Here is a 13,369-nt window from a genome sequence, read left to right as displayed (position 1 = left end):
TCCATGCGGCCCAAGTGCTCACATCGGGCCTGGCATGGCTCCAGGTGCTTTATGTGCATTTACTCGTTTAGTCTGTACAACGGCCCATTGGGAAGATGAGGAAACTGGAGCACAGGAGTCAAGTGACGTGCCCAAGGACACACAGCCAGGAAACAGCAGAAGCAAGACTTGAAGCCGGTGATTGTCCGTGGAGATCCACCCTCCCTTTTGCTCTGTGAACAGCCTGCTCACTGGTCCCCTTCCAGTGAGGGCTGCCCCCTCTTATACCCAAGACTATTGATGACGATGACTTTTCTTTCACATTTGGGGACACTGAGAGGGAAATATCTATTTTCTAACAGAAATAACTCTCGAGTGGCACGACTGGAAAGGGAGGCAAAGGCAAGATCCTGGAAAGCTTTGTAAATCAAATTAAAGATTTGGGGTTTGATTTCCCAAAATAGAGAAGCTGTACTGATTACGTTAGCTGCTTTTAGTGGACACTTGAACCAGCAAGAAAAAGCCTGAAGCACAGAGTGAGACTGTTACTCCCTTCTCCCCTGCCCTGCCAAACCCTTCCAGGGCTCTGCGCACCCCAGCTCCTAACTCCAGCCTTTGGGCCCTAGGCCCAGGCTCTCTGCTGGCAGGATCCTATAAACACTGGCCACAAAAAGTCCAACAGGACGCCTCTCAAGTTTCATGAGCCCACGTAGTTCCACCATAACCATTTCAACACACAGGGCCCGGCTGGTGATGCCACTGTGTCCCTGAAAGTCTCCCCCTGACGTGAGCCACAGGCACAAGACACATCTTCAGAACCTAGTGGGGCTCAATCATAATGTAAGCACCAGTGTTCCACCTAAACTCACAGCAATTTCTCTAGATGTTGTCAGACAACAAAAAGGGGCCACAGGACCTTACAAAGAGCAGTGGTGTGGGAGCAAGGCCCAGCGCGCTCTCGGGGGCCTGGCGGATGTGCCACCTGACCTTTAGAAGCCTGTCACGTCACAGGACTTCACTTTCTCATTTTCAGGGCTGAGCTGCTCTAGCTGGTCCTTAAGATTCCACCCAACTTGAAAATTCCAACAGTGACATGGCAGGATGTGTGGAGGTTTGCTGTCTGTTGAGACCTGGATTTGGCCATAGCCACCTGCACCCATTCCCACAAACCTCACTCAGGACTTGATGAAATACAAGCAGGAATGACAGGAATCTGCCTCGAGTCACATACCTCTCAACCAAGTGTGAGTGACCCCACGGCACCTATGATGACCTGAGCATTGGCCAAGCTCCAAGCGTTCCATCTCAGAGGCCTGGGCAGAGGGCGCCATATCCACACTGGCGGGAAGGAACCCTGGGCAAGCTCACCCCACAGACACGTGGCTTCCCAGGAGACAGGACTCAACCTCCCAGTGTGACTGGTCCATATCCCCGTCCTTTACCTAAGAACCCCATGAAAAGCCTTGGTTTCTTGCCCTTGCCTGGAACTCACTCCAAGACCTCTGAAGTCCTTAGCTGGTCCTTCTCTAGGATTAAGTCATGGAGTTAAGACTCACCATGAAGGACACCAGGCAGTTTACCCTTGCAATCTAGGGCTAGTGGGACCCCGCCCCTCCCAAGCTAACCCTCCCACACGGGTCCTGGAGACACAATGCAGGCAACGTATTTTCCGGCCATTCTTAAACAACAGGCGTAACCCCCAGCGTGGTGTCTGGGATGTGTGTCTGTTGAACGGGAGCCACTGTCCATTCTAGGCAGTTACCTTTGACCAAAGGTAGTCAAAGTCACCTAAGGATTGGCAAGAACCTCAAAAGTTATCAACAGCAGGAGGATAATGACACACACCTGACAAGTTCTCAGGGCTTAGGGCATCACAGGTGACCCAGTCACAACGAAACCACGTCTGGATTACAAACGTCACCACCTCCCCCGCGTACGGCTCACGCCCAGGCCGAAGCATGCGGGGCACAGCATTTACAGGGTCCTCTGCGTATCTCACAGGGTAGAGAGGTGGCACTCGAGACCCTGGGCAAATCAAAAGGAACGTATGGAAGCTGGTCACGAGGGGGTTACCTGTTACCACGAGATCCAGCGCATGGGGTCCCGAGACTACTTGGTGGGCTTGCTGATGTTCACGTAGTGGCCTGGACAGGTTCACTGTGCCCTCAGAAAGCCCTTACCTTCCAGGACTCCCAGCTTCCGAGGAAAGCGGGACCCATTTGACACCTCAGGTGCCTCTGTGGGGCCTCAGGCTCCCTGGTAACACGGCTGCTCCAGAGGCTGCTTCTGGAAGCCTCTTAAAGGCAGCTCTCCTGCAGGTATCAGTGGCTGAGTAGGAAGCATCACAACTCACAGGGAAATCCAGGGCAGGTCAAGAGTGCCTCCCCCCGGATACCCATCAGTCCCGCCTCCAACACAGAGGCTAACTCAGCCACGTCTCCTGCCTCCAGTGCCCTGCACCTCAGCACTGTCCTGGGCTCCTCCTCCAGATGCCCCTAGCTGTAAGCCCTCCAGTTCCCTCGGAGGCCCTGCTCAACTCCTGCCAGCCCCACCCTGCCCACCGCAGCTCATGCAGAAGCTGCACAGGGCTCTGCCCCCTGGAGAGGCTTTGGAGTTCCACCCAGCTGCCTGTCGTCTTCCCCCCAGCACCACCATATGGTGCTGTCAGCGGCTTCTGCACACTCTTAGGAACCAGGTGCCATGAGGATAGGGCTGCTCTGTTCTCCAGGTGGAAGGAATGTGTGTTTTACCCACAACACCCACCTTGACAACCGGAAGGACTCTAGAGCTGATGGCTCTACAACATGCACTCAAGGGGCTGCACAGGCTGGGACATGCAGTTCTGTCACTTACTGGCCTAGAAGAATTCTTGTACCTTTCCTCATAAATTCCAAACGTCGGCAGGGCACAGTGGCTCACGCCTGTAATCCCAGCACTTTGGGAGGCGAAGGTGGGCAGATCACCTGAAGTCAGGAGTTCGAGACCAGCCTGGCCGACATGGTGAAACCCCACCTCTACTAAAAATACAAAAATCAGCCGGGCATGGGGTGGGTACCTCTAATCCCAGCTACTCGGCAGGCTGAGGCAGCAGAATTGCTTGAACCTGGGAGGCGGAGCCTGCAGTGAGACAAGATGGTGCCACTATACTCCAGCCTGGGCAACAGAGCAAGACTCTGTCTCAAAATAAATAAATAAATAAATAAATCCCAAACGTCAGTTACATTTTAAGCTACATTATGATTGTTTGGTTTGTAATGTCTTGTTTGCAAGTGATGCAATGCTGACCTAAAAGAAATGAAGAAACTAAAATGTTGCCCCTGGGCGGTCTAAGTACATAGTATCACACAGCAACTTGCCAGAAACTTCATATAAGAATCATTTAAACAGTTTTACTGAATTCCTGTTAGCATCAGAATGTGAGGACAGAGGGCAGGTTTCTGTTACTGTTGCATAGGCCTTATGCAAAGTCTAGAACCTCCACCCACTTTTTTTTTTTGAGACAGGGTCTTACTCTGTCGCCCAGGCTGGAGTGCAGTAGCACGGTCTCAGCTCACTGTAACCTCTGCCTCCCGGGTTTGAGCAATTCTCACGCCTCACCCTCCCGAATAGCTAGGATTATAGGTGTGAGCCACCACACCCGGCTAATTTTTGTATTTTTACCTCCTCCTACTTCAATGGACCAGTGACAACATAATCTCCCTGCTGCAACTTGCTTTATAGGACTGGAATCATCTGCCTTCTCTTGAATCTTATTTAGAATAAATGGCTAAAGCACTGCCCTAATTTAGAAATTCAATACGGAAAATGTAGAAGCCACTCTTGCCCTTGAAAGCATACACTTGGACACAAACACAAAACTGGTTTCCAAAGTTTATTAAAAATCAAAGAATAGAAAAACTTTACATAAAAATATGTCAATTTTAGCTTCCATATTGTTGTCCACACACAAAAAAATCGAAACATGATATCTTTTTGTCAAACCTGTAGCACGCGACCACAGTGGTAGCCAGGCCAATTCATTTGCTTCACCATGACGGAAATGGAACATGGTACCTGTGTCTATGAATCGAGTTTTAAAATGCACACCCCACGGGACACGCACTGCCAGACCCGTAGTGGTTTCCTTAATGTGGGTTTACAGTCAATATTGCTAATGCGTAGAGATTAGTACAGGCCTACAGATCAGTTTTTATAAATATTCTTTATCAATAGGTTCACAATTTAAATATTTTAAATATTTTTGATAACTTTCGGTCATCGAGAACTGCAGACACAGTGTGCTACTCTATTCTGGAATGCCTCCTAGAGAACCTGCAGTCGCAGCTGACAGCTCCCAATGACAGAGTGAGCCAGTCCTGCTTCAAAAGGGCAGACCGCAGACATTTTAAAGCTTGTCCTTGCTGGGCGTCGATCACATTCAGAGATCAATCTAGAACTCCCCACTGCTGCACATCCATCAGATGTCATGGTAATAAGTATCTTGTCTCGACATTCTCCACTAGTGGACTTCAAAGACCAACCTACCTGTAGTGTTTAGCAAGACCAGACCCCCGTTTTAAAAACAGGAAGTCAGATGGCCTACAAGATGCAACCAACTCCCAGGACAACTGTGGTGCTCCAAAAACTCAGGGTTAGGCAGGATGGATATATTCTTGTTCAAAAAAAGGTAACAAAGACAGTGGTTGTTGTGGCAGAATACACTTGCATAGTATACCTGTATGCTTCCGACGTCGGGCACCAGCGGTCCCGGCCCCAACGCTGGGCTGTGCTCTCCTGCGACACGATCCGTTAAAACACTCCCCACGGCGCACTGGGCAGCTGAAGCACTTCTCCTAGATTTGCTCTTAACAGAACGAATGCATACGCTACAGATTCCTCAATGGAATCAACAGAATTCCTTTCTCCACATTCCTAAAACTGGGTACCACGGTCCACAATAATAGTCACCAGACCCATCATCACAGGCTATGTCACTAAAACTGACCGAAGCGTTTTCCAGTTCACATTTTCCTAAAGACTTTATAATGTGACAACCCTTCTCTCCTTAGAAAGTTATACTTCTGGCACTTGAAATGCTGGATTTGTTGTCCAGTTTAAAAGAACTGAAAACCAAAACATTAAAACTCTGTGGTCAGAGCAAGACAACGGCCTGGGGCCCGACAGCAGGGCCACGGGCAGTCTGTCAGGTGGCTCTGGAGCCAAGCCCTTTGGAAAACCTTCAGGGCGACCTGGCTCCTTCACTCACTTCCGACCAAAAGAAAAGACATCAAAATAAAACCCCAAACCCCTCATATCATGGTGTTTGTAACGATGCTCGTCAGACAACCAGCCGACACGATGACCCAACTTAGAAAATGCAGCTCGGGAAAGGACCTAAGCCTGTTTAAAAAAAATTCCCTCCTCCCTTAAATATAACTTATGTGAAAATAGGAAATTAAATAAAAAATATCTGAGTTATTGCACAAATCATAAGTTTTCAATATTTACATAGAAAAACAGTTCTGAAATTTCAAACAAAATGTGAGGGCAGTAAAACAATGACCTCCCAAGCCTATCCGTGGAGGAAAGACACACGAACGGGGTTTGATCTCCTCTGCTGCTTTGACGAACAGGAAATGAAAATAGCAAACCGCGAAGGAACAGACACGGCTACCTCAAACCGCAAGCGCATGTTCACGTCCCTGCAGTTCCTGAGCCCGACCTGCCTCAGCACTGAAGGAAGAATCCTGGGAAGGCAGAAAACAACGTCCACGTTTAATAAGGCTTCACAGATGAGCACAACGAGCTGTTCTTGAAGATGGACGCGACCACCACACAAAGAAACATGCAGAGTGATCAGCGGCGGGCGTGCCGCGAGCCCGGCTGACGTGCGGGGTGCTGGTCTCGGTTCCCCTGCCGGTGGCCGAGGCCGCGGGGCAGTCTGCGGAGGGGTGGGGGAGGCTGACGCAGCCAGGAGCCATTATCTGCTGAGGCTCACGGGCAGACTGTCCCGTGTGTGTGTGTGTTTTTTCCTCCTCCAGCCGGTGCGGTTATACTGGTGGTGTCCCCTGTTGCCCACAGGGGGCCGCACACCTCCGCTACCCACAGAGCTGTAGCCGCCGCCTTGGGTGTGGCCGTGAGAGCCCTTCATGGACAGTTTCATGCCGTTGTGCTGCTGGAGAAAGAGAGAGACAGCAGTGTTGGAGCCAGACAGCAGGCACAATGCCCACGTCCTCGGGCAGTGACCACACTAAGCACCGACGTGATGTTACATAGGGAGGAGGGATGGACACCTGCCCTCTGGGACTTCCCAACTCCTCCATCTGAGAGAAAAGCATTCTTCCCATTCCGTGAATGACTAAAGGCAAGAACCATGTACCAGGATCAAACCACACAAATTCAGCAGAACCTCACTTCTAACTTGTTCCACTTATCCATAGAAATAAGAAGGTCCCTAGCTAGGTGCCAATGGCTTGCACCTGTAATTCCACCACTTTGGGAGGCTGAGGCAGGCATGTCACTTGAGGTCAGGAGCTTGAGACCAGCCTGACCAACATGGTGAAACCCCGTCTCTACTAAAAATACAAAAATTGGCTCGGTGTGGTGGCACACACCTGTAATTCCAGCTACTTGAGAGGCTGAGGCACAAGAATTGCTTGAACCCGGGAGGCGGAGGTTGCAGTGAGCTGAGATCACACCACTGCACTCCAGCCTGGGTGATGGAGTGAGATTCTGTCTCCAAAAAAAAAGAAGTAAGAAGGTCCCTGTCATGTTCTTCCCCCAGCTGTGACCTTCTAGAAAGAACCAAGCAAGTCACACGTGCCAGGACCTGGCGCTCTCGCCCTCAGCAGCCTGTCGATCCCAGCATGCAGCAGCCTGTGCTTGGGCTACACCCAAAGCACATTCCCTGCACTGCAAAGTCGCGGACAAGCAGACTGAGAGGAAACACACGCCGGCTTCAGGAAAGTCTCAGAGCAAGAAAAACAGCAGGAGGAGACTGGGAAAGCAAAGCCAAAATGCAAAGAAGAGGCCGGTGTGTGAAGTTGTTCTTTCACCCTGAATGTGTCTATCGGGGATGGATAAATCCAAGAGGAAATGTTCTATTACTTAACTCCTAAAAACAATCATCATACAACACAGGGCCAACAAAGCCTCAAGAATAAAAAACTTACTGGCAAAATAGGATTAGACAAGCAAAGGAGGAGCGGAGTAAAGAGGTGTGGACACCGATGAAAGCACCGAGCATCCGCAGAGCCCAAGGAACATCACACATGATGGGGGCTGACCTGGAAGATCCTCACCATGGCTCTCCCAATCATTCAGGTACTTCAAGAATATAGAGACTTAACGTGACCTGTTTCCTCCGTGCACACAGCTGGACTTGAGAGGAGCCACAGGGGCAGGCATGCCAGGGCCCTGCTGAGGCCCAGCACACAGCTCTGCCCGCCCTGACGCTTGCTCCTGCCCCAGGCGGGGATCAGGCAACGTGGGAATGACAGCAGCATACACGGGACATCATGGCAAGATCTGCTCTTGGTTTTATCATTTGCTTCTTGAAAACCAAGGTATTTAGCATATAAATGAATTATGTAAATGGGAAAAGTCTTCATTTTGAGCCTTATTTCAAACTTCAGTTTTATGCTAATCAGTTCAACAGAGGAATTAAGAGATGTTTGTGGCAACCAATTAAACTATATATTACATCTTAAAATAATTTAACTTTTTTAAGTTTTGTTTGGAAAGACAAGCAAACAGGCTGAATGACAACAAAGCAAATTCCGTTTTCAAATGATCTCTCTGGAATTCTCTTTGGAGGAGAAAACATTCAGCACTGCCTCTCACATGGCAGCTTGAACAGGTGAATGCACCAGGACAGATCTATACCTTATGATACAGATGAGGGCTCGAGAGCGGGTTGGGGGACGCTGAGGGAATGGCCGGGGAAGACATGTGGTGGACGGCTTTCAAAGACGCAGTTCCTTCTACACCAGCTTGTCTGCAAGGAACAGGAGCAACCCCTAGGGTCGGTGGAGGTATAGTAAACCTGGTCTAGGAACAAAACGAGAGACAGCCATGGGTACCAAAGCAATCAGAGGAAAACCATCCAGCTTCTAAGCTCAGCACCACCAAAGGGCAGCTGATAAATGGCACAGTTGCATGTGGGCTCCATAGAGCAGTCTGTTTTACTATAACCTAACAATATTGTGCTTTGAATTGGAAATACCTCGTATTCTGAAACAGCAACTGGCATATAAAGTATGCCCAGTAATCCAAGTCGTAAAGTTTGAAACTCACTGAAGATCAAACGATCAAGACATTAGAGTCATCGGAAGAACAACTGTCACCCCTGTGGTGAACCCCTACTTACATGCTGAACTCAGGGGTCACAGCCCGAGGCTGGCCCAACTGGTGGCCTGAGAGGCCGTGGGACGGCTGGCAGTTCCTTCCTTGCCTGCTGTCCAGGTCCCAGGCTGCTTCTATGTCAGCATCACCCGTTACTGTCAGCAGCAGAAGTGCGCTAACGAGAACCCCTTTTCTCAGACTTGCAATACTGACCTGGTTGCATCTTGGCATCCCATGCATTTACCCCAACAACCTCTGGAGATCGACTGTGGCCAAGAGTCTTCTTAGATAAAAACCTATAAACCCTCAGCGTCCCTAGACTTCACACTCGAACCACACAAGCAGCCGCAGAGTGTGGCTCTGTAGCTCAGCAGCCGCACTGGGCTCTCAAGGGCCCCAAGGCTTGTGGGTGGTTAAAACAAACACCTTTGTGACACATGGCCAGGACGTCAGGGCCACTGTGATGACCATAAAAAGGCGACCAAGTTTATCTGTGGTATAATTCATTTTAAGAGTGTAAATAATTGCCCCTGAATTTTACACTTATGCTGTAATTAGACACGTTACGGTGTCCGGCTGGGCCATGGCTCTGCTCATCAGCTCTGTGGGTCATTACAGAGCCAGCATCCCAGAAGCTCCGCCAGAATCACGGTGGATCCTGTGAGAATGTCTTCCCCAGAGCAGAGTGCAAAACTCCAAGAAATGAGTCAAAACACTTTTGCATGTACCTACATAGTTTTATGCTCAAATTATACCCCACATTTCAGAAAATGGTTTTAAATCAATTAACATGTTGGGTTTTATACCCACACATATTCAAGTGATGTATAATCGCAAGTAGATACAAAATTTAGTATTTATAAAATTATCCTTTAGATTTCTAATTTTATCTAAATTTTAAAAACAGTATATTCCAACAGAAAAAGCCTTAGAAATTACGCCTAATTTAAAACATGAAAAAAGTCTAATAAGTTCACATTAAAACTTTCATTGAGATTCTGAGAGGAAGTAGGGACAAGTGTCTGGCACGGCTTGGCGCCCAGCTAAGTGGGTCGTGACTGAGTCGTTCTCTCAAGATGACCCTCGACAGTAGTCTCATGCTGGGCCAGTGAGGAAACTTGCAGGAAGGCAGTCAACCTGGCCCCGTGAAAAGCCACGGCAGCACTCAAGAACCACAGTGTCCTCGCTGCTGAAACTATACATGGGGGACCTCAACACCACAAAAAAGAGAGGATTTCCTAGAACAACACACCAATGGCCAAAGACTCAAAAAGTTACTCTTCTAATTCAAAGGACCATCAATCTCCTCTAGTGCATATCACAGCTCGGATGCTGTTCCCAGGGGCCACCAGCGGGAAGGGTGCCAGAGGGCCACGTACCTGATTGTTGGTTGTCATGATCAGTGTTCTGGAAGTGGTGGGCTGAGGTTTGCCACTGGGCATTGGCAAGGCGGTGGGTAAGCCGGCCATGAGAGGAGCTGGCGCTTGCAGACTGAACTGGTAAACACTGGGCGTTGTGCAGGGCGGTGTGTCTGAATCCTTGAACCCGGTACAAAAAACAAAAAGGACAGCTGTACCACAAAGGTGCACTACTACTTCCTTAAAGCTATGAAAAGAAATGCCTGCATCCAGGCTGGCTATGAAAGGTTATTCAAATTAAGTCTAACTTCTGAACAGGCAGCCCAAACCTACCCAGGCTTCCTTCAAGTAATTTCATCACAACTGAAAAAGAATGTTAAAGGAAATACAGAAGAGATACTTGGATTTAATTTTTTTTTTTAATCTTCAAATAAATTTTTAAAAACTACTCAAGGAAGTCCACTGTAGTTCAACCATGAAGAGGATTACTGCCCTCGACAGCCGCATGAGTCACACAGACAGGTTCTGAAGGTTCACGGCAGGGGAAAGGAAGCCTGGTGCCCACATCACGGGGCTGCCCCCCACCTACCTCCACGAACATACAAGGAAACAAAACCTGAGCAAAACCAAGGGGGAGATTTTAAGCTCGCGGCTATGGACATTTACCAGAGACACAAACTGTCCAACAGACACACGGAGGAGGGGAGGGCACTTACAACGTCACTCCCAGAAAGTGAAGACACAGAAGAGGCCGAGGAGCCTGAAGACAGGAGCTGGGGGCTGGACAGCGACAAAGTCAAGCGCTGGCCATAGGGAGACTCGGGCTCTCGGTTCTGCGTCTGCTCCCCATTGCACGTGGCTATTCGCTCTTTGATCTTGATCCTGCTGTCTGTGGAGGGAAAAAGTCTTGGTTAATAACTCCTGAGAACTGCGGCGTGGAGCCGCCCTGGCAGCATCAGTCACGGGCTCTGCTGAGCCAGGAACGCTGCTAATGTGACTAACAAACCCAACATTAGGTTTTGTCTAATTTAATTTTTAAAATTACATTCAATTAGTTGTTGGAAAACATTAAACATGTTTGTAATAACTTGGGTATGCAAATCATCTTCAACTGTGAACTTTCTAAAATCTAAATATAGATCAAGTATTTTTTACAAAAATTTAGCATCCTAATTAGGATGTACTATAAGTACGAATAAATACACACCGGATTTCAGACAGTACAAAAAACAGCTATAAAATATCTTAATTATTTTTATGTTGATTACATGTTGAAATGTTAATATTTTGACTTGAGTGGAATAAAATCTAACAAAATTATTTCACCTGTTTCTTTTCACATTTGACACAGCCTAGAAACTTTGAAATTCTATGTGTGGCATGCATTATATTGCTTCTACTGGACAGTGCTGCTCTAGATCTTATTGTCTTCTTTATTAATGCTCATCAGAAAAACTAGCTATTTTCTTAATTTGACCAATTTACCACAAAGGAATAGAGACACTTCTGCATGAATATGCCAGCCAGTGGTTAGGATGAACACAAATGAATTAATCTCTCACCCATGCCCGGCGACGGGTGGGCTTTGCTGCCCCACTTCTCTTTGATCCACCTCCGGTAGTCAATCACCTCCTGAGTTACTTTGATGATTCTTCCTAAAGTACTGCAAAGGGACATTGTTGGAGATCAACAGAGTACAACAGGTGTCAGGGAGCTGAGAACCCCTCTCGAGCAGCTACCTTATACCCCTAACAGATCACCTCGCTAGGTAAAGGACAGTAGGAAAGGAGCTAAAATACGTTGACAAATATCTCTGACTTCTAATGATTCAGCTCAAGCATACCCTGGGATCGCAGTACATCTACCTACAGAAGACCACTGTGAAATGCAGCTCCAAGTAGGGGAGCGGGGCCTTCCCACCCACGATGATCATACAGTGCTGACATTTCACTTCCCACTGCACGGACAAGAATGGAGACGGTACCGAGACGAGTGCCCTACATGGGGCCCAGAGCTCCGCCTGAAAACACCGAGCAGACAGCGGCTCAGGAACACACAGAGCTCCAGCACCACCAGCACCTGCAGCGGCTGCTGAGCCAGGCCTCGAAACCTGTTTATTCCATCATCCACCATGGAACAGATCTATCAAACTGTTTCGAATTCCACTCTTGACGACCACGTTACTCTTCCTTCCCATTCCTATCTCATCTCCCACCCCTTCAAATACCACCCTTTCCACTACCACAGCATGATCTGGGTGAGAAGTAAATACTTCTGACTACATTTTGGGACTGTAAAAATGCCCCAAAATGTAGAACAAGGGACGAGTGTCCATAAGAGAAGATGGTAGGGACTGAATTTTAAAAGCCAGAAATCACCTCCCCAAAACAAAAGACCCTGAAGAAAATGTCAAATCTCCAAGAAAGAAATTTTCAACTCTCAACCATGGATGAATCCCACACAGCCATCCCACATTCCTAGAAGGCCTTCCTTCACCAACATATCTAGATTCTACTGAAATACGGCAGAACATCCCTTCATAAATTTCATGGAGGTAAATGACACAGGACAGGGGTAAGTACCATCCCACAGGCACACTGAGCCCAGACGCAGACACACAACCCATTACCTTTCGGCGTCTCTGTTTGGATAGGACCTGGCCAGCGGCGACACGGCATGGCTGAGCACTATGTAGGCATAATCGAAGACCTGCTTCACCTGCATGGCGCCATAGGAGCTCCGGCCAACGTCATTCCCTGCAGCAAAGAGGCTATGTCAGACCCTCCCCACATGCACACCATCGTCCACATGTTTCGGATCTTCTCATACAAGTGACTCTGAAGCAGGCCCTCACCACTGAATCTCTTCCAGACCCTACCAGCAAAGCCCAGACAGGCGAACACAATGGGCACGCGTGGCACTCGGCACTGGCAAAGGCCCTGTCAATCACCATGCACAGGGCACAGTCTGTGAGTGCCGAGAGGACTGGTCTGCATCATCAGTGCCCCTGTGCTCATGGCCCACCTCATGGAGGCAGCTGCCATTCACAGACGGAGTGACAGCCCACAAAAAGCCACCTCTCCAGGTGGCAGAAACATGAGGAAGCCAAAGACTACCATTGTGCAGACCAGCAGCACCGACCCACTGTGATCGCTGATCTGACAATCAGGAGGCCTCACAGTGCCCCAACAGGGCAGGTAGAAGGGCAGCTCACCCCAAGTGCATCACAACTCAGTCAACGCTAATGGAACCTACAGGAAGTAAATCCTTCAGAATGGAATGTGAATTCTCACGTGTGGAAAACTGGGACAGCACATCAAAGGAATCTGTCACAGCAGTCACCAAGGAAGCCAGTCAGGAGAAGCTTAATTTTCATAAGAAAAGCACTGTTTCGAATTTTAATTTACATACAACTCATTCTTCACAATCAGGTTAAGTGTGGATTTCTTTTAAAGGACATATGTTCTAAGTACTAGAGTTTTATCTTTTCTAGATTTATATTATAACTCAACGATTATGTGGGTCTTTGTTTTTTGAGTACATTTCAGCAGACACTTGAAGACAACGCCAATGTCTCCAATGTGACTCATCCAACGGACAAAAATGGATGACACACTGCCACACCGTGCTACCAAGAAAACCACTCAAGAGCCTGCACAAATCACGCCATCTACAAACAACAACAAAACACATCAGCCAATGTGTTTTCC

The 13,369-nt window shown here is 48.3% G+C and overlaps 1 protein-coding gene across 5 annotated transcripts in view; it reads right to left on the bottom strand.

The window, feature by feature from the left end:
• Positions 1 to 3,837: 3,837 nt before the first annotated feature.
• TENT4A (terminal nucleotidyltransferase 4A) overlaps positions 3,838 to 13,369 on the bottom strand; it is a 43,353-nt gene continuing 33,821 nt past the window's right edge. For 2 of the 5 annotated variants that reach the window (XM_003310622.7, XM_063811075.1), the window contains 6 exons: positions 12,289 to 12,415; positions 11,222 to 11,322; positions 10,376 to 10,548; positions 9,681 to 9,839; positions 7,843 to 8,007; positions 3,838 to 6,133 (listed from right to left, as the gene is read on the bottom strand). In XM_003310622.7, the coding sequence (XP_003310670.5) occupies positions 5,939 to 6,133; positions 7,843 to 8,007; positions 9,681 to 9,839; positions 10,376 to 10,548; positions 11,222 to 11,322; positions 12,289 to 12,415 (920 nt within the window). In that variant the 3' untranslated portion in view covers positions 3,838 to 5,938. The remainder of the gene's footprint in view (positions 6,134 to 7,842; positions 8,008 to 9,680; positions 9,840 to 10,375; positions 10,549 to 11,221; positions 11,323 to 12,288; positions 12,416 to 13,369) is intronic. The other 3 variants (XM_024356548.3, XM_063811076.1, XM_063811078.1) reach the window with 2 other exon arrangements.

This window comes from Pan troglodytes, chromosome 4, assembly GCF_028858775.2.
Source record: "Pan troglodytes isolate AG18354 chromosome 4, NHGRI_mPanTro3-v2.0_pri, whole genome shotgun sequence".
Taxonomy (NCBI): Eukaryota; Metazoa; Chordata; class Mammalia; order Primates; family Hominidae; genus Pan; species Pan troglodytes.
Note: the sequence above shows the minus strand (reverse complement) of the source record. Positions and strands in the feature narration are given on the sequence as shown.